The sequence below is a fragment of the Arabidopsis lyrata genome (genome assembly GCF_000004255.2).
Source record: "Arabidopsis lyrata subsp. lyrata unplaced genomic scaffold ARALYscaffold_2, whole genome shotgun sequence".
Classification (NCBI taxonomy): Eukaryota; Viridiplantae; Streptophyta; class Magnoliopsida; order Brassicales; family Brassicaceae; genus Arabidopsis; species Arabidopsis lyrata.
Genome location: NW_003302554.1, coordinates 2,310,037 through 2,332,343, shown reverse-complemented (window position 1 = coordinate 2,332,343; position 22,307 = coordinate 2,310,037). Strand labels below are relative to the sequence as shown.

Genomic DNA, 22,307 nt, shown 5'->3' with positions numbered 1-22,307 from the left:
GTGTCCTCTTTCACATGAAAAATCATATCAAATATGTTCCAATCTTGAAATTATCAAGAGCTAAACATGCTTAATTTTTGAGTTAGTATAGAAGAGGCTCACGAAGTTCAAACGTACTTCCATGAACGAAAACAATTTTTTCAAGTTTGATCATTATATGCATCGATCACCAATGTATTCAAAAATTTATGATTATTTTACGGAAACAGAAATATTTGGTTATCCATAAATTGTTTTATATTCAATCCGATTCAAAATATAAGATGTTTAAAATAAAAACACGAAGATTAAAAATATATTTTAAAAATATAAAATTATTAATTTGCTCCGTGCTTCTTTTCCCCTTTTCTTGCTTTCTTCTATCTCTCGTTTATGTACTTTTTAGGCGGATTGTTTAGCTCGATCTTCTAGACTTCTACTTTCGGAAGCTACTTTTGTAAACTCTTCTCCTCCTGATTGGGCAACCATTCATGGAGTTACTTTTTAATTAATGTGTGGTTGACAAAAAAAAAATAAAATAAAATAAAATTATTTAGTAATTAGATAAAAACTAACAGTAATTAGTATAATATTAAATTTTGCATAAAAACTTGTAAGAAATCTTATAAAAATAAAACGAAACAAAATTTATCTTCTATTATGAAACAGATGAAGAGCTAAAAAAAATGAGTAGAAAGAAGAAGAAAAGAAGAATAAGTGTGCAATTTACCGACTTCTCTCTCTTATTATATGCAACTGGCGCTAAATGTTGTCATATACAACTTTGAACTTTCAGTTTAATACTTAATTATATAATTCTTTGTTCTGAAATTTCGTGATCAGATTTTGTTTTGTTCAATTGGTTTGGTTGCACTAAATGCAGTTTTAGTTCAGTTCATATGGTAAGAAAACTCATAAATATCTCGACTGGACTGGACTATTATAAACTAATGTTTCCTTTTTAATCTCGGCCCATCATAAAACATGAAGCCCACAATATTTGACTAAGTCGTTTTATTTATCGAGTATAAAAGATAATTTGCGGCGTCGTTTATTAGCTTGATCAAATTCATATTGAATTTTACACGTGTACGGTGTATCCAGTGAATTTTTGTTGGGATTCCCTCAAATTACAAGAACATCTTTTTTAGAAAGAAGAGCATATTTGAATCTGTTAGCAGATATAATTAGAGCTATGCTTTGAATTTACAAGTAACTAAAGATAAGCGGTGTCAAAAAGTCTAACTACTGCATAGTGAAAGAATAACATATTTGTGTTGGATTGAGTTAGAGAAGGAGAAGAAGTTGCTTCGACTCATTTTGTCAAAAAGTCTAGTTTTGTGTTCATGGTTTCTCTTTTGTTGTGAAAACGATGCCTAAAAGTCTAAGCTAATAATGTATATGTTGGAATTTGTATTTGACAAAATGGTTATTGATCATTTTTCGGTGAAAGCACTCATCGGATTGACTGGTTTTCGGATACGATGAAATTGTTGCCACAAACACTACATGTGTTATAATGGAATGTCAAAAATAGAGTTTGTTTGAATGAGAAATATAGATCTGAAGTGGCTAGCTTGGATAGCATGAGATTTGACTAGAAGATATCATCCTAATCTTTTGATCGATCAAATGTCGCACATCAAAAGTTAAAGGAGAAATCCAAACCAGGCATATATACCGAACCGTGTTGTATCGTGTCAAGATTTGGAAAATGGACTTATAACCCAAATAATAATTATTATTTACCCAAATATTAAGTTTCCACAGATATTTCATTTAATTGTTAATTGTGAAACAAAAAATCAGATAATGATGAAGTCAATGACTATCATTGAGAATATGACTTTTAAGTTGAGAATGAATTCTCATTAATTACTCCTCTTGATTTCTAATGTTGAGATTGGATTACAAAACCAAGGCTTCATCTCTCCATTTTTGTTTCATGGACATATTAAATGAAAACATCACAATCTCCTACTTTGTTTTTCTCTAGTTATCGAATCTGAGAGTACGCACATTGCTAACGTTCTTTAGACTTCTGATTTTAAGTGTTGCAAATCACACTACGGACAATTAAAAAAATAAGGAAATAGTGTCTCGCGCCTCCGCACAAACCGTTTGTTGTTTATCAAATATTGGTGTGGTTGTTGTATCTTAATTCTAGTTTTTTTTTATCATCATTACAATTATTAACTTTTGTCACATCGTAGAAATCGTGGTCTTTCACTGTAGAGGAAAACATTACAAATCCTTTGGTACCTAATTTTCGGGACATGGCAATGAATTACTCAAATCTCTCTTTCTATGTCCATGTTTCTGATTATTTGGATGGTTATTTTGGTTAACGACCACCGACTTACCAACCAAATGTGCGCAGTAACTCGAAATATCAAATTAAGAGGTATGAGAGACAAAAAGATGAACAAAGAAAACCAAGACAAGAAACGTTTGCTTCTAGTCCAACTTGAACGTTGGAAAGATATGTTTTATTATCTTGATCAATTGCTTAGTTTCTAGGCTCACAGTTTTTTTGTTGTAAAATCATCTTTAGTATCATCAAACCTTCTTGAACAACATTGATGGCTAGGACAACAAACGTTAAAGATTGTTAAACGTTCAACGCAAGGCTTGCAATTACATGGGCAAACACTCATCTACTTTTGAATGCTCTTGATCTTTCGGAGGCCAACTTAATAAACCTTCTTTCCTATAGAATTTTCTTTGCCCACGGTAGGAAAAAGATTCATATATTTTTTTTTAATAGATTTTACATTTTTAATATTTTCTAAAATTTTATTTTTAATACACTTTTTTATTGCTCAGACAAACATCAACAATTACCCAAAACGTTACTGAAATGCTTGTAAATGGAAGAAATGCATTCCACGTACATGTTTGAGCAAGAAAGGAAGTGTGTTTTAACATTACTACTCTATAGTTCATAAATTAATATAAAGTCTTGGTAGTGGGTATGATTGGCAAGTGTTTTAGTGTCTTTACAAAGCAAAAAAATTTCTAAAGCATTGAAATAGAACCAATCAAGCTTTAGAAGCTTTGGCTTTTATTTTTTTTTCTCACAGCCAAAATATTTCCATAATTCATTTTTTTTGTTATAGAAAGCCTTATTTTCTAAAGCATACAATTTTCAACTTTCCAAAATTTTAATTTCTACAGCAAAAATACTACAGCACTAAAATCTACAGCCAAAATACCTATAGCCAAAAATCTATAGTAAAAATCTAAAAGCCGAAACCAATCAGGCTCAATAACATCTACTTTAACAAAAAAAAAAAATGTATTCTTCGTGTGTGCCAAATGCCAAATGCCAAGTGCCAGTTACATCGTATTCTTCGTAACTAGATTATATGTTTTGTATTTCTTGGGTGCAAAATTCGGACTAGTATTATCCAAAATAAATCTACTAAACTAAGAATAAAGTGGATGAAAAATCTATTACATCTTGCCAAGCATCCTGTTGTCGTTATTTTTTACAATCATTACAAATCAATAATCCATTCACCCGATAAAAAAAATTTGGGTGGTCAATACTAATAGATAGTGCAGTGTAGTGCAACTTATACTATGAAGTTCTACGTACTGAGTTTGTTGCAAATTAATACCTCATCGTTTTTTGGTTGCAATCTCAGTAATAGTCTAAAGAAACTACTAAATCATCAGTAGATCAATGTGTTTTGTTTATAACGATAGTTGATTTTGTATTTGATATGTTGTGTTTTTATCGGTTTTGAGTATTTATTTTCTTTCCTAGATCATATATTTTAAAGAGTCAAAGTGTGTTTTTAGAGTCTTTTAGTCTTTTATCGAGTCTTTACAGGTTTTAGGTTGCTTCGGAGGAAAACGAGCTATTTTGGGATATAAACACACATTTGGAGATGCAGTTTCGGTTAGAAGTATCAAACGTTTGGCCTCAGATGGAAGACTTTCCACAGTTAGATCTTTCTGAATTTTTGACACAAGCTAGATGAAGATGTTAGCTTGATTTTCCAAGTAATTTGAAGGAAATCTAACGGTGCATTCAAGAGTTATACCCAAATTAGTGAAGACAGGTCAATCTGGCGAGCATTTGAAGCAGGTGCAGAGCTTGACTCCAGGAGCTTCGGGATCGATCGATCCCGGGGGGATCGATCGATCCAGCATCATCCTGCCAAGACCAATTGATTCAGCATATCTAGATCGATCGATCCACCCATGGGATCGATCGATCCGAGCCTCGACGTCCCGAGACGGTTTTCCTAAACCGGGTTTTGTCTTCCTTTTTTTGTATTTGGGTATAAAAACTCCAGAGACCTAATTTTCTTTTTACGTTTTTTTTCTGCAACTTTTGAGACTTCTCTCTTGTAAGCTTTTGGGGATTCTAGAGATTCATCCTCTTTGACACTTTGGAGAAGATTTCTAAACCCTTGTTCTTTATTTATCAATTTAATTATGCTTTCTTCATCTCTTTGTGTTGTTTTCTTTGCCATGAGTGAGTAGTTTCTCAATTGGGTTTTAGGGTTCTAATTAGGAGATTCAATGGATTAATGGATTGATTGTTATTAGGAGTTCTTATTCTCTAGGTTCTTTGATTCACATGTTCTTAATGCTAGAATAGGATTGATCACCCTGTTGTAGAGTCTAGGTTTTTCTATGCATCAAAAGTGTTCGATAGAATGCCTGAAAGAATGTGAATTGAGCAATGTATTTCTAGCCAACGATAGTTGACGTTAGGACGCATTGTGAACTTAATGAACTTGTTTAATAATGCAAATTTGACTAGGAAATTACATGCGAAAGTTTAGTAATCGAGTAGTCAAATTTAGTGATTAATGTCTTGAAAGAGAATTAGTCTAAATGTGTTCATGTTCAAGAACGGTGCTTAATCATTGAATTCCTTGTCTCATGTTTCCATTATTCGTTGATCTCTGAAATACCCTAATGCCCAATGTCTTTAAATCTTGAAGTTAAATCGTCTATTTTAATTGCATTTTTATTTACAATTCCGAAAATCCAAAACAAAACAATCTTTCCGCTTTAGCTAAGAACGAGTCTCGGAAGTCTTTAGTGTAACATTGGTTCTTGTGGATCGATCCCGTATATACTACCTTGCGGTTAAGTGTATCGGGTAATTACTCGAGCAATCAAGTTGGCGCCGTTGCCGGGGACCAATTGCGTTACCTAAGGATTTAGGATTAGTTTTTAGTCTAGAGCATTTTTATTTATTACTAACTTTCATTTGTTTTTTTTTATGCCATGGAATACAATGATTGGCCGCAAGAAGAAGATGATGAACCATATGTGGAGCCACCGTTTGATGAGAGAGTTCTTACACTGGAACAAAAAGTGAAGTTGGATGAACTTCACAACGAACATCCAACATTGGTAAGGAGTGATTTAGCGATTTTGATCCGGTTGAATCTCTTATCACACCGGGCAGCATGTGAAGGAAGAGAAGTCACATTCTATGAAGAACAAGAAGCTCATGCGCTTGAAAAGGTAATATATTGGGTTCCACCAAGCGAACTAGAAGGTACATGTGTTTCAACCCTTGAAATTCATAATGTTGAGGATATTCAAATGTCATGCATTGAATATGTGACTTCTAGTTTGCATACTTCCATGATCATTGATAAATGTTTTGATTTGATATGTGAGTCTCAACGACTAGATACTTTTAGAGCAACAAAACTTGCTAGGGATTACCATGAAATATGTTTTGATATTGAATATCATTGTGCTTTGAATGTTCATGATCTCAAGTTTAAGTTTTCAATGCCTGAAATATCTAGATCTCTTCTTGATGAATCTTTCCTAGGAGTTGTGCTTGATATTGATAAGATTTTGCATGTGAATGAAGATCTTGAGGTTGATTATATGGATGTAGATATTGTGCTATATGAGATTAATGGGGATGAAGTTGATTGTTTTGTTCAAACCTCATGTAACCAGGAAATTGACTTCATTTTTCCTCCAAATGCATTTGATCCTCATGAGCATTCAACTATCAAGGAATATTTCAAAGTTTATGCTACATTTGTAGTAATTTTTCTTGATGTAAATTTTATCCCTTTACCATGGATAATTGTATGTTACTTGGCACATCTCATTTCTTGCACTAACAGGAGGAGAAGGACAAAAGGTCCATTGGCTCAACCTTTTGATTCTTATGATTAATAATTGTGTTGAGCGGTCAAGCTTATGACCTAAAACAAGCGCTTTGTGGGAGGCAACCCACCATGTACCCCAAGTAAGTTTTCTTTTTTTTTTCTTTTCGCATTTTCATTTCTTTTTTTTATTTCTTTTGAGTGTGTCCGACATCTTCCTTTCGAATTGTCCTCACACCGAGACGGAGTGAAGCAAGTCGGGGGGAGGATGTCATTTGTCTACTAATCGAGTTTTTTTTGTTTGTTTCTTTTGTTGCTTTCGTTTGAGTCAGTCGAGTTTGTTTTATCCAGTCAAAAAAAAAAAAAATGTCTTTTATTGAGTCAAAATTTGTTTGAGAACTATGATATTTTCTTGGGAAATTGCACATTGCTTGATTTCATTGCCTTGGGACCATTTTAGCATTATTAGATAACTTGGAAGTTCAGGAAAATCCATCACTTGATCGCTTTATAGTAGTCCCTATCTCTTTGAAATTTGGATGAATTGAGCTTAATCTTATATACTTGAACTTAATCTGGACTTAATTTATCTCACTTAGGGGCTTGAGAATCATGTAATGGATCATACATTCAGAGTTTTGTTCGCATCACTTTTACCACTCTTTGCTAACTCTGAATGGCTAGACTCATTTTTAGTCTAGTACCGCACCTGTTTCCCCACCCATTGTTTGAAACCTCATGCATTCTTATATGATCATCATGATATGCATCCATGTGCAAAAACTACGGAGTATACGGACGGACATAGCTTTCCTTTTGTTAGGATAGTGAGTTGTAGTTTACTGGTTGTCGATATGTGATGAGATTGAGCCATTGTGGTTTAGAGGTTATATTCATGGGTATATGCTGCTGTTTGCGATTGTTTTTGATGCAGATTTATGTGAGACACCGGTTCCACTCCCCCGCTTCAAAAAAAAAAAAAAAAAAAAAAATAAAAAATAAAAAGAAGAAGCGGGAAAGGAGAGTGATTGGAACTGGAAATGTCGAGTTACTATTGGTTATATTGTTAAGCATCAGGGGTACTTATTGATTTGATTGGGATAGTGTGTTGGTTGATTTGATCCGAGCTTAAGGGAAGCTATGTACCTCCTAGTTGGTCTGTGTCTCACTGTGATTTCGCATAATGACATGCATCCGTTTATACTGTTTGAGAACCCGAAACACTTGAGTCACCAAATAATAGCCCTTTTTACCAAGCCCATAGCGTGTTCGATATCCCCTTTGTGAGAATACACGCCACTGCTAATGAATGTTAAAAGGTTAAGTTATCTCAATCTGAAAGTTCTTTTAGATCTCGGGACTTAATTTTGTTGCTACGGTTATGGCGAAGTACAGTCTAGTACGGTTTGATGAGTTTTGTGATAGTGGTTTGCAGGCAATTGATATGAGCATGATCCTGAAGAAAATGTGAGTTCTCGTGTTTTCAAACCTCTTCTCTTGATAAGGATTTCTGCTTTCCTTGAGGACAAGTAAAGATCTAAGTCGGGGGGAGTTGATATGTTGTGTTTTTATCGGTTTTGAGTCTTTGTTTTCTTTCCTAGATCATATATTTTAAAGAGTCAAAGTGTTTTTTTAGAGTCTTTTAGTCTTTTATCGAGTCTTTACAGGTTTTAGGTTGCTTCGGAGGAAAACGACCTGTTTTGGGATATAAACACACATTTGGAGATGCAGTTTCGGTTAGAAGTATCAAACGTTTGGCCTCAGATGGAAGACTTCCCACAGTAAACTCTTTCTGAATTTTTGACACAAGCTAGATGAAGATGTTAGCTTGATTTTCCAAGTGGTTTGAAGGAAATCTAACGGTGCATTCAAGAGTTATACCCAAATTAGTGAAGACAGGTCAATCTGGCGAGCATTTGAAGCAGGTGCAGAGCTTGACTCCATGAGCTTCGGGATCGATCGATCCCAGGGGGGATCGATCGATCCAGCATCATCCTGCCAAGACCAATTGATTCAGCATATCTAAATCGATCGATCCACCCATGGGATCGATCGATCCGAGCCTCGACGTCCCAAAACGGTTTTCCTAAACCGGGTTTTGTCTTCCTTTTTTTGTATTTGGGTATAAAAACTCCAGAGAACTAATTTTATTTTTACGTTTTTTTTTCTGCAACTTTTGAGACTTCTCTCTTGTAAGCTTTTGGGGATTCTAGAGATTCATCCTCTTTGACACTTTGGAGAAGATTTCTAAGCCCTTGTTCTTTATTTATCAATTCAATTATGCTTTCTTCATCTCTTTGTGTTGTTTTCTTTGCCATGAGTGAGTAGTTTCTCAATTGGGTTTTAGGGTTCTAATTAGGAGATTCAATGGATTAATGGATTGATTGTTATTAGGAGTTCTTATTCTCTAGGTTCTTTGATTCACATGTTCTTAATGCTAGAATAGGATTGATCACCCTGTTGTAGAGTCTAGGTTTTTCTATGCATCAAAAGTGTTTGATAGAATGCCTGAAAGAATGTGAATTGAGCAATGTATTTCTAGCCAACGATAGTTGACGTTAGGACGCATTGTGAACTTAATGAACTTGTTTGATAATGCAAATTTGACTAGGAAATTACATGCGAAAGTTTAGTAATCGAGTAGTCAAATTTAGTGATTAATGTCTTGAAAGAGAATTAGTCTAAATGTGTTCATGTTCAAGAACGGTGCTTAATCATTGAATTCCTTGTCTCATGTTTCCATTATTCGTTGATCTCTGAAATACCCTAATGCCCAATGTCTTTAAATCTTGAAGTTAAATCGTCTATTTTAATTGCATTTTTATTTACAATTCCGAAAACCCAAAACAAAACAATCTTTCCGCTTTAGCTAAGAACGAGTCTCGGAAGTCTTTAGTGTACCATTGGTTCTTGTGGATCGACCCCGTATATACTACCTTGCGGTTAAGTGTATCGGGTAATTACTCGAGCAATCAGTATTTACTTAAATTTTGATGATTAAAAGATTTTGATGGAGAGAAAATATCACAAAGACATGCATGCATAAGAAAAAACTTTGGTATGTTTTTTTCTTTTCTGAACCAACAAATAATTTTCAGACCCTAGTTATGTATCTAATTTACATGAGCCTATAAGCTGTAAAGAAACTTCAATAAAAAAAAACAAAGGAGGAATAAACGTTGGAAGACGAGCGGGCTACAGATCAGGCCGAGCGGGCTGCAGAGAGGGCTGCAGAAGAATGATGAGAAGGCTGAAAGAGGAGTGGAGAAGGTGGGTGGTCTTAGTATCTTCAAAGAAATTGACCGGTAGATCAAGAATTCCATCACTGACAGGAGGAAGCTGAAGAATTTCAGAAATCTTATGGCTTTCTGGCTCCATTGAGGGATCTTTTTCTTTCATATCTTGAGAATGTGTAGTGTCTAATGTTTCCTTGTTTTTTTATTTCTTTTTTTGCAAGGAAATTTGCTTTTAGGTCTTCAAATATGTAACACCTAAACTTTCATTAAATGATATTTACAATTTTAGCAGAAAAAAAAAAGAAGGTGGGTGGTCTTGAGAAGTACTGAAAACAAGCAGCCGGTTTTGTTTGTTTAGCCATAGGTGTAGACGTAGGGTGGGGTTGTAGAACGTTACAACCCTTTGTTATTTTTCTAAAACAAAGTGAGATAGGTTTTGATAAGCACTTATGCATCAAACATGTACAAATTTGGTTTTTCTATAAAAAAAATAGTTTGTCCGCAAAAAAGACATGCATGCAAAAATTACAATTAAAATTAGAGAAATACCTTAAAATATCACCCTATTAAGTTTTTTTTCCAAAGAACCATAACTAGTTTATTTTCCAATGGTGCCACAAATTTTTGTAGAATAATATTTGTTCAACCAAAAGAAATTACAAATAAATTAAAAATTCTATTTAGGTTCCCTATTTCAAATTTAGGGTACATATTCTCACTATTTAACAGATATTTTGATTTATTTTAATATGAAATTTGTAGGTATCATTAAAAAAAAGTAGTGATAGTACTTTTCGAACAAAAACTTAAAAATGTGGTATTTTAAAAATCTGCATTTAAAATTATTAGAAAAAGGGTTTTATGTTATAGTAAGTTAATAATTCCGCAAATGAAACTAACACACACACTCATATCGTTTAAAAGATTTTTTTAATGTAGTTTTTCATTTTGTAATCCATATTTGCAGAGTATAGAAGAAACTGTTTCATTTCGGTTCCGTTTGGGTTTGTTTTTTGGTCCCACAGCCCACGTTTCTTGTACCATTTTTCAGACAAGACAAAAGAATAACGTCTAAATTGGAAGACTGACTTAACGAAACCTTTTAAAAAGAAGAGAAGAAACAATATTCTTTTAGACAATTCAATAGCAGAGATACTTAATAATCAAAATTAGTAGGTGAAATTTGGTGAGAAGTTTACACTGTCCATGAAGCATGATAATCAACAACAACATTTATAATTCAATACAATTAATGAGTTTCTACTATTGGAATGAGTCTGGATTTTGTTTTAGATATGTAGTTTTTTTTTTTGCAATCCTTATCGTCGTTTAAGTGTAAAACATGACAAAATTAAGTGTGATACACTTAACCATGATTGGTACTTAAAATCCACTAATTTATGTTTTAAGAAAATGATATTCCATTATAATGTTTCCCGGAAACAAACCGTGATTTGCGGATGTTACAACGTCAATTAGTTCAACATGGCTTTACTTAAGGTAAAAGACTATAATTTCAAATAGTGAGACTATACAGATAATAATATTATTCAAAATTAAGTGGATTGTTTTTTAAATCATTAACATGGTACAAAAATTATTTAAATATAGGAATTTTTGAAATAATCACAATTTTCACAAATCACAACTCATTGCTAACCAGCTCATAAGCTAAAAAAGACAACTCATTCCTCCACTCTTTTGACAAAAACAGAGCACCAAACATTAAACCCTTCAAAAACACAAATCTCACCATCACACTAAAAAGAAAAAAAATGTCTCTGCTTCTTCTTCTTCTACTTCTTGTCCAATTCATTAGTCCATCTTCGCAATCTTCGATTCGAAACCTCCTCGAAGCTCGTGGTTTACCAGGTGGTTTGTTTCCAGACAACGTGGAGAGTTATAGTCTAGATGATAAGACAGGAGAGCTCGAAGTTCAGCTACAGAATCCTTGTTTCGCTCGGTTCGAAAACAGAGTATATTTTGATCGTGTGATTAGAGCAAATTTAAGCTATGGTGGGCTTGTTGGACTTGAAGGTTTGACACAAGAAGAGCTTTTTCTTTGGTTACCTGTTAAAGGCATTGCAGTGAATGATCCTTCTTCTGGACTTGTTCTTTTCGATATCGGTGTTGCTCATAAACAAATCTCTCGTTCTCTCTTTGAAGATCCTCCTGTTTGTTATCCTCCTGGTGAGTTAAAGTTTGTTCCTCAAAACGTTTTAGTGTTTTATTTATTTATTTGTAACATATGTTCTTGAATCGTGTATTTTCTTAATGCTAATTGTATGTTTTTTTTTGTAGGATCTATAATGGAGAAGTTAGAGAAAAGCAAGATGGATATTCAGCTCAAGAGATGAATGTGTTTTTTTTTTTTGGGGTGTGTAAGATTCAAAATCTCAAACTTGTCTCTTTGAAACTTGAACAAAAAATGTGTTTTTTCTTCTTTACTTTTTTTCTTTGGGGTTGTTTGGGAAAAGGTGGAAAGTGTCGGGAAATATGTGTAAAATCTGGAAAGAAAGGGGGAAAATTTTGGAACTTTTGTATAAACTATGGGGTCCATAAAGTAATCAATTTTGTCACTTGTCAATTATTTTTCTTTTCTTTATATAGAGGGAATATAGAGTACTTTAGTTGTTTATTTAACTTTTGCTTTAATTTTGAAAATGATGGTTTGATTTAATCATTATCCTCTAGCATAATCATTGACATAGAATTACGCTTTGGTTGGAAGCTGCATTTTTACCAAACAGGCAATCACAGCTGTTAATCTAACTAAACACAGCTGACGAGTTATAAAATTTTATAAAATAACTATTCCAAAGTTTCACTAATTTTTAGATAAGAAGAGTATCTTTAAAATCAGGTAGATATTTCGGGTAAAATAAATACTCCCATTTGTATCAAAATAAATGATGTTAAATATTTTTACACAAAGATTAAATGTTATTTTACTTTAATTTTTTTCTAAAGAAAAAATTAATTTATTATCTACCTAACCAAAATTCAAATAAATAAACTACAAAATACAAATAGTCATAAAAAAAAAAAGAAATTTTGCATAGAAAAATAAGAATATCAATTAATTTCAAACATAAATGTCTCCAAAACATCAATTATTTTGAAATAGAAAATATACATATATATCAGAAACGTTTTCTATACTTTTATTTATAATATCCCGATCTTATCCATATATCATCTTTAAAACTAATAATATCTCCGCTTTTATTTTTTTATTAATAAATTGGATTAAATTTCTAATCTTAAATACTTTTTCATCCCTAGAATACTTAACGTGATTTTATGTCAATACGCGACACATTATGATATAGTTAGTTATATGCAATTTAATAACATCTTTGGAATTTTCAGTGTTGGATATCACATTAAATCATTGATCAAATTTCTTTGGACAAATATTTTTACGAGTTTTATTTGACTTTATGGTTATTTCACCACTTGATTCTAGAATTTATATATATTTAAATTCTTAGTGATAAAATGATAGTTGAAATTAGATAACCTAATATTTTTTTTCGGTTAACCAAACTTTTTGAAAAAATACCCATGTTAAAAAAATGAATATATTCAATTAAAAAATAAAATCAAATATGATAAAAAGCAAACTCAATTCAAATGAGAAGAGTAAAATAAAAATTTACATCTCATCTTCATATAGTTACTTTATTTATAGTGTTGAGGTTAGAGATGCCCTTAAGATGTCTTATTTTTAAACAATACAGTAATATTTAAAGTTTAGGAATTTTGATAAAATTTATAGTTACCTAACAACTAACATAATTCAAATTTAAAATGAAGTTACGTTTAATATAATGTTTACATTTTTCTGTAGATATATTATTAGATATTTCAAAACTTAAATTACATTCATTTCATATTACAGTAAAACCTCTATAAATTAATAATGTTGGGACTAACAAATTTTTTTAATTTAGAGAGGTATTAATTTATCGATAAATTAATAATTATTAATTTATAAAGAGATTTTACTAATTTTGTAATTTCTTAAAAATATTTCTATCTAAAAATAATTTTTTTCTTTATAAGTAATATCTTTTAAAAACTAATTACAAGTAGAGAAGCAATTATTAAGTTTAAAAAAACAACACAAACGTTTTTCGAATAATAGAGTCATATTTTTATTAAATTTTTTACATAGAATATTTTAAATATATATCATAGTAATTCAAATATGACATATATAAATATATATATATATATATATATTGATAAGTTTATACAATTATATAGGGGCTTTTGCAAAAATGTCCCTTTTTCAATGCCACTTTTCAAAAATACCTATTCTTTAAAACCTTATAAAAATGCTCTTAAAAATATAAGATTTACCCAAATATATATGTAACATTATTAAAACATACACAAACTACATTTCTCTGTATCTAAAATCTTATAAATACTTTATAAATACCCTATAAATTCATTTTAAATACCTTTAAAAACCTTTAAAATATCTTGTAAAACCTTTGAAAAACCTTAAAAATCTTTTAAAATAACTTGTAAAACCTTTAAAAACACCTTATAAAACCTTATAAATACTTGGATCGAGTGTTCAAGTAGTAGTTACAATCCACAAGTACCTTATAAACCTAATAAAACTTTATAAAAATTTCAGATTTAAAAAGAGGCATTTTTGAAAATGGACATCTAAAATGGGCATTTTTGAAAAGGGGCACACCAAAAGGGACATTTTTAACAATTTCCCTTATTAATTTATGATATCGATGAGATCATATGTTTATATGAGATTTTTTAAAAAATTATTATCTTATTAATTTATCGATTTATGTCATATTTTATACTAGTCCCAACTCAGAACCGGAAGAATTTATTAATTTAGAAAGGTTATTAATTTATAAAGTATTAATTTATAGATGTTTTACTGTATGTTAAATTATCAAATGATATTCTTACGGAAAACAAAAAATTTCATTTTATTAATTAGATTAAAATTGTGACTATTTGGTATTAAAATGATCAAATGCTCGTCTTTTAAGTAATCGTGTCTGTGACAGGTGAACCCAAACAATCTTCGATGAGCATCTTCTCCGTTTCTTCACCTCTGAACTAGATTTGAGGATTTGATCGGATATTTCGATGGAGAGCCGCTCTTTAGGGTTTTGGGCGATTGGGGTTTTACTCGTCGGAAGCTTAATCGGAGCTACGAATGGCTCAATTCATTCGTATAACAACGAAAAGTTCACAGTCAAATTCAATGCTCGCTTCTTCCATGGCGGTAGCGAAGGTCTTTACGCTTCCAAATTCCAAGATCTAAACTCTTCTTCTTCTGATAATCCTTTTAAAGGCAAGTCCTTTATAAGGTCAGTTCCACTTCTTCTCAAGTTTCTACCTTTTGAATTCTACTGATTTCTCTATGCTTCTCTTGGTTTGATTTGTCTTTATTATTGCTCGTTGTTTTAGGTTTGATGATGTAACTTTTGTGAGGACAAAGGAATCAGCTAGTAAACAGAATGCAATGCAGTCAACTGCTGGATTGGTGGAAGCAATTATACTTGAGGTAAAAGATCGTGATAGAATCGGTGGCACTTTTCTCAAATCCGAAGTGATTTGTTGTACGCCTGAGCTTGCTGATACTGGATCTTGTAGTCTTGGGGAAGTTATAGTTAATAGAGAGTCTAATGATCTTGAGTGGCCAAGACAGATCAAGACTTTCTTTAAAGGGAATAAGACTGAAGTTACTATGTCCCCTGAAACTGTGGTTATTAATAAGACTGGGATTTATTATCTTTATTTCATGATATGTGATCCGGAATTGGATGGTACTAGAATCAGAGGGAGAACAGTTTGGAAGAACCCTGATGGTTATCTACCTGGAAAGGTGGCTCCTTTAATGAAAGTTTTTGGGTTTATGTCGTTAGCGTATGTTTTGCTTGGCCTAGTTTGGTTTGTGCGGTTTGTTCAGTTTTGGAAGGATATAATTCAGCTGCATTATCATATCACTTTGGTTATTGCTCTTGGCATGTGTGAAATGGCTGTTCGATACTTTGAATATGTTAATTTCAACTCGACTGGGATGAGACCAATGGACGTTACTCTATGGGCGGTGACCTTTTCGTCTATTAAAAAGACGCTTTCTAGGCTTCTTCTTCTGGTTGTCTCTATGGGTTATGGGGTTGTAAAGCCTACCCTTGGTGGTATAACCTCGAGGGTACTTCTTCTTGGAGTCATATATTTTGTTGCAACAGAGGCTCTTGAGTTGGTTGAGCATTTGGGAAACATCAATGACTTTTCGGGAAAGACAATGATAGTTTTGGTGATTCCCGTGGCATTACTGGATGCTTGCTTTATTTTGTGGATTTTCTCATCATTGGCAAGAACCCTTGAGAAACTTCAGGTAAGATACCACACTTATATCGAATGGATTTCTTTATTCATCATTAGCAGATACAAATATTGAATACTCATGATCTGTCACATTATTATATCCGAAAGATGTATGTACACCATATGCTTTCAGGGGTTTTAACCATGTTATCTTATTGAGATTTCAATCTGGCTGCTTATTATGCAGCCTATTCTAGGGAAAACTGGATACAGTAGCTGCTTAAGCCATCTACAACGATCCGGTTCTTCTTAATTTTTTTTTAGCTGCTTATATGTCTAATATTCACTGCAGATTAAGAGAAACATGGCTAAGCTTGAGCTTTATAGGAACTTCACCAATGCACTCGCTATCTCTGTTCTGCTCTCTATTGCTTGGATTGGTTTCGAGGTAACAAATCGCTACTCTAGTGACTGTCTCTCGTGTATAACTTGAAACCCCAAGTCTGAAATCACATTCTTCTCTATCTCTGTATTAGCTATACTTCAACGGAACTGACCCTCTAATCGAACTCTGGCGAATGGCGTGGATTATTCCAGCTTTTTGGAATATACTCTCTTATGGTCTGTTAGTAGTCATATGCATCCTTTGGGCACCATCCAATAATCCTACAAGGTTCTAATACTTTCCATTAACATTTACTCAAATGTTTTGGACTTCGATGGTCCCAATGGGTCAATTGCCAAAGATGTCAAGATTGAAGACACTTTTTGGTCTTCACCGACAGATTATCATTTTGCACTCAGCTTACCTCTAGTTGGTTTAAACCTTGCAGGTACTCATACTTAGCGGAAACAGGGGACGAGTTTGAAGAGGTAGGTATCTCATTGACAAGTGGAATTAAGAGTACAGAAGATGTTGAAAGGAATGAACTTCTATTTGGGCTTCCGGACGACGTTGAAGAGGGAAAACGCGAGTAAGCTCCAGGTTAAATAGTCCATACCTCGCTGAGTAGTTTTTAGTGTATGTCTTGCGTTCTGGTATGTAACGTTATGTACATCTTTTATCCTTTGTACCTGAGTAAGTTGATTACTGACCGTTAAGGACTTATTTACTCATATCAAAGTTCTTGTAGTCTTATATAAAGAGTTACAGACTGCTTATTTCCAGAGCGTCAAAGGGAACTTTTTTACATTAGAGACTTGAGATATTCGTCGAGACCGGGAAGTCGTTGATCATCATCGTAGCTGTACATTAAAGGAACTGTTCTTGCAATGTTGAGACAAGCTTTGGAGAATGATCTTGAGAATGGACTTGGATTCAGACACTCCCTGTTCAAGCGTTTCCATTCTTTAGATATCTTCTGGACAACATGTGTTCTTGCTTCATCAACAGTTGATCCCTTGTACTCGTTCAGGTAACACTCTACGTATGATCCATCAGTTCCATCTTGGTTCTCATCCTGTAATATCACACAAAACAATCTCTAAGATTCGATATCAAGTTTCAGATTCTCTATTCAGTAGTATCAGTAGTTCAATATAACCTTGGCACTTCCGAGATCATCCCAGAGCCTGAGAATTGTAGCTGCAGATGATACAATCCCTGGGTTGCTCTCAATTAGTTCGACTTTCTCTTTTGTTAGTTCTTCGCCTAACAAGATGTAGGCATGGAGCATCACTAAATGAACACCTGAACTCACAACCCCATTCTTCATATACTCTTCAGTATTCGGTAAGTAACCCGAATGAAACCACTTTGCTTCTATCAAGAATGCTTTACACAAACTTGCCCATTGAGAAACAAAGATATTGTATTGTAAATAGGGTTTGAACCAGTTGAGCTATATGATACAAAAAAATACACACATGATTGACGTTTTGAATTATAATTACCGATTTTCGAAGATAGTCTGTTGGGTTCCAACCATGTGATTTGCAGATCTTCATGCTAATCTCCATTGTGATCATATCTAGAGCTTCAAAGCAAACCTTCATGTATCTCGGCAGCGTCTCAAGCCCCTTATGATCCCATCTAGACATATTTAATTATCATTGACAGAGTTAAAAAAATTAATTATGTGAATCAACATAACTTATAGAGTAGTTTATATGTACCTCTCAACAACTTATAAGTTCTTCTAGCTCTCCATAAACATCGAAAATGTCATCTATAACGTAAACAAGCGATATTGGTTTGGTAAGATCAAGCCTTTGTTCGGTTAAGGTTGGATCTTGAAGAATTTCCATGGACCATGTGTACCATTTTAGTGGCTGGTTTCTTGCCTTCTCCAGCTCTTTTTCTAAATTAAGCTCTCTCCACCATCTGAAAATTCATAAACGAAATAAGAATCTTATATCGAATTCACATTTTGACATAAAGTTAACATCGATCTTCAGGGTGTATCTTGATTTTACTTGAATATTTGAGACATTTCTTCTTGAATCAGGGACTTCAACCTAATGGAATCAATCTCAGCCACTAGTAAAAGAGATTGTAACCACTCTTTATCTTCTTGACCAGCAATTTTGATCATGCTCATGAACCTTATTGACGTTAATCTTCTTAAGGTTTTGTGGCGAGGTTGCGCCAAAGAACTCATTATCTCTCGCTCTTGATGACTTTTTCGACCTGAGCAAAGTTCATTAAGGCAGTTAAATGTAAAGTCTCTCACTCCATCAAGTGTTTCTTCACCTTCTACACGGAGCTCAGAAGCTTCATACAATTCTATTAGAACCTTCACGTCATTTTTTGGGTCGTCTTCCAATCCACCTTTCTTGTCAAGGATGTTTTCAAAAATACCTAAATGTTTTATGAGCATCATGACTTGAGATACGCTTATATCACATGAGCAATTTAGTAAGTACATATATATGTGTGTGTGTACGTTTTATATCACCTACTTTCTTGAACATAGTAACCTTCTTGTCTCAGCAATCGAAAGCAAAGCGCGACCTCACGAAGATCACGTCCATAGAAATGGGTGGGTTCTTTGTATATCATGTGAAGAGTTTGATCGATCTCGTGTCGGAAATAGAGATCAATGCCTAAACCTTGAATGGCATTGATCATCTCCAAGTTCTCAAATGGATCATCTCGGTTTGAAACTAGAATGTTCTTGACCTTCTTGATATTCAATTTGTGTGAATATTCCTACAAGAAAAAAAAAAACACGTTCTTTTTAAAAATGGTGTGATTTACAAAGCAAGTATATGACACAGGATATATGTGTAGATACTATGGATGTCTTGTGATCAAACTTCTTCAAAATGCTAGAAACCGGAGAGTAGACACAGCTTGAGAGCATTCTGTTAGCAGTTTTTGCAGACGATGAAGAAGCGACCGCATTGTGAAATTTCGAGATCAGAAACGTTGGAGGATTGTTTGAATGTTTTGAAACAGAACAAGGAAGTGAAGTTATTGTGGGAGCTATCAAGGCCATGATGTATGAAACTAAGATTTTAATGCGAATGGTCCTAAATTTCTAACGAAATGTTGTTATATATCTATACTAGTATTTTTGATTTTTTTGCAGTCATTTTGGTGACGGATGGGTAAAAAAGCTCCCGGATTATTTGGATACCCAACCCATTTACAAATTTTGGTCATAAAAAGTTTGTTGGGTCGGGTTATATTTAACCCAACTCATACACCGGATATTCCAAATTTAATAATTTAGATATTTAGAAGATTTGATTAAGATTTAGAATTATGATTTTCCTATCATCTTTGTTTGATTTGTTTTTAACTGTTTTGAATCATCATATAATACATAAAATTATATTGACGAACATATATTATCCAATTGACGAAATGTGTGTTCAACGTTCTACATCCATTAAAATATTTAGACAATGATTCAGAATCATATCATAAATAATATCAACATTAATAAAATAAATGAGTTTTTTGGCGGGACGGGTTTGGCGGGACGGGTTTTTGAATCAACAATAATAAAAAGATTAAAATATCATTAATCCGTCGCTTCAATTTGAATCAATTCCTTTTTTTTAATTACCCTAATATTATACATATTAAATCAGTCTCATTTAGAAAAGATTGTATAAAACCAAAAATTATCCCGTGGTATAATGTTACTTAATAACAATTGTAAACTATAAAATATAAATATCTTAGAAAATGATACAATTTGCAAACTTTTACATATTTTAAATAATCGTTAAATTTTAAAAATTTCTACTTTTATAAAACAAATCACGGGACGGGTTAAGAAGTTACATGACAGGTTATATTTCGGAACGAAGTTATATGGTGGACGAGTTTGAATCAATATTTATAAAATTTTAAAATATCATTAACATGCCGTTTTAATACAGATGAAATCTACAGTTTATTAAAATATAAATATCTTAGAGAATGATATGATTTGTAAACTTTTATATATAATAAATAATCATTAAATTTTAAAATAAAAACAAATCACGGGACGGGTTAAGAAATTACAGAACGGGTTATATTTCGGAACGGGTTTATATGGCGGACAAATTTGAATCAATATTTATAAATATCATTAACATGCCGCTTTAATACGGATTAAATCCTCAGTTTAATAACAATTGTCTCGTGGACTCGTGGTATACTGTTACTTAAGAAAAATTGTAAACTATAATATAAATAAATATTTTATAAGGAGATATAATTTATAAAATATTTTTATATTAACTTTAAAAATAAATCATCCCGCGGTACACCGCGGGTTAAAATCTAGTTTATAGGTTATAAAGGAGTGGTGGATGGAGGATTTAGGCAGGGGCATACCCAACTCAGTCATTGATTAGGGGATTGGGCCATAATCAACCTAATCATTCATGATGTTTTGTTTATGTTCCTAAGTTAGGACTCCTAACTAATCCAAGTTAGGTTTTTTCACACATATTCATGAGTTTTTTGAAATAACATTTATAACCTTGTTTTATCAACTAATTATAAATTTCAAAGCAAACAGAAAATAAATAAATAAAGACATAATAGAAAAATATAGAGCTAATTATGCATAGAACATAAATAACATACATCTTTTAAAAAAAAAAATTTCTTCTAAAACTTGGATTAAGTAGAAGTAAATAACTTAATCAAACGCCAGATCAGATTGAGCGGTCAGCACTGGTTTAGGCACTCTATCACAGTCTGGTCGAAACCAATGGTAGCGGTTTAGTGATCAATCACTGTCTTCATCCAAATATTTAGGAACTATTATTAAACCCATATACTTTTTTTCTTTTTGGGTAGGACATCCGAAAACATTGGATCGACCATGTTTGGAAATGGCCAAAAATATAGTGCATCCAAAAGACCTTATTATTTAATTGACAAATAGACTTCTTCTTCTTTTTTTTTTTTTTGATAAAGATTGACAAATAGACTTGGTAAATTTATTTATTTAGCTCTAGATATTTTATTTAGATATTGAGAATATATGAAAACTGTTGATGTTATTCTTCAAGCAGATACAATTACATTTGGTTGGATTATTTCACCTCGGACACATTATTAACTTTCCTATAACAACAACATCGTTGTGGTATACACACGCCATAATCAAAATGCGCTTCTCTACAATACACAATACAACCTATGGCTCCTTCGTCAAAACACGCTGTCGTTCTGAAGCAAGTCTCTGGGGGTTCCGGAATTCTACGACCTATTAATTAATAAAAAAAAAAGTACATCATTATGGATATTCAATTTCAAAAGAACGAGAACATGTTCATAATTTATAAAAAAATGTTGTACAAGAGTATACCAATAAATATATAAAAATCGAAATATGATTCTTTGGTTTGATTTGTTTGCTCATTTTGTATAATGTTAATAAAAAGAAATAAGAAAGGAAACGAAGAATGAAAGTGTTATTTTGAAGTCAAATTAGAGTGAAAGAGGATGGAGACAGAAAAATTAACATAAATGTTTGGCTAAAAATTACTAAATGGTTGATATAGTTTACCTATTGCATATGTTGGTCCACCCCCCGGGGCACTTGCAATTGTTGAATGACAATGAACATAAGATATGATGAAAATGACACTGAAAACAAATGTGATTAGAGTTTTTGGGGAGATAGCCATTTTTTATATTCTTTTTTTTTTGTCAATGAGTTCTTCTTTACTTAGATTGCTTATATATAATAATACGAATATATGTAAATGGTAATTTTCCTGGTCAAAGTTGGGAGATAATATAATCTTTCAATTTATTTTCTTATAGATTTATAATCAAAGGAAATTAACTTATTCTTTCAATTTATAATCAAAGGAAATTAACTTATTCTTTCAATTTATTTTCTTATAGATTTATAATCAAAGGAAATTAACTTATTCTTTCAATTAAAGTTGTTGACAATTTTTTTTTTTTTTGGGCAAATATTTCCTTATAGAATTATAGTCAAAAGAAACTAAATAGAATGATTTTCTTACCTAATTATATAATTAAAACAATACCCCTTGACATTGGCTCATGATATTTATTTTTATATACATAGTTATATAAGTAACTTTTTTTCTCTACATATCATTTTTTTTACATTACAAAATGGTTGTACATTTATTTAAAATTTTGTATTATATTAAAAGGCTCAAAATTATTAAAAGATCCATACAAATATTTTTAATATAAATATGCCAAAATATATTAGAGAATACAAATTTA

The 22,307-nt window shown here is 32.3% G+C and overlaps 3 protein-coding genes across 3 annotated transcripts; 2 read left to right on the top strand and 1 right to left on the bottom strand.

Moving 5' to 3' along the window:
• The first annotated feature begins 10,891 nt into the window (after positions 1-10,891).
• On the top strand, positions 10,892-11,957 carry LOC9324139. The gene is made up of 2 exons (XM_002888030.2): positions 10,892-11,509; positions 11,621-11,957. The coding sequence occupies exons 1-2, from the start codon at positions 11,095-11,097 to the stop codon at positions 11,674-11,676; spliced, it is 471 nt and encodes a 156-aa protein (XP_002888076.1). The 5' UTR covers positions 10,892-11,094; the 3' UTR covers positions 11,677-11,957.
• A 2,360-nt stretch (positions 11,958-14,317) lies between these two features.
• Positions 14,318-16,797, top strand: LOC9322590 (transmembrane protein 87A). Its single transcript, XM_002888029.2, has 5 exons — positions 14,318-14,679; positions 14,780-15,713; positions 15,996-16,091; positions 16,180-16,316; positions 16,477-16,797. The coding sequence occupies exons 1-5, from the start codon at positions 14,456-14,458 to the stop codon at positions 16,619-16,621; spliced, it is 1,536 nt and encodes a 511-aa protein (XP_002888075.1). The 5' UTR covers positions 14,318-14,455; the 3' UTR covers positions 16,622-16,797.
• Positions 16,735-19,254, bottom strand: LOC9322589 (S-(+)-linalool synthase, chloroplastic). The gene is given in 8 exon segments (XM_021034483.1): positions 16,735-17,103; positions 17,188-17,437; positions 17,538-17,675; positions 17,759-17,770; positions 17,772-17,966; positions 18,059-18,443; positions 18,545-18,794; positions 18,880-19,254. Coding segments are annotated over 8 exon segments (1,707 nt in total). The 5' UTR covers positions 19,084-19,254; the 3' UTR covers positions 16,735-16,830.
• Between the last annotated feature and the right edge of the window lie 3,053 nt (positions 19,255-22,307).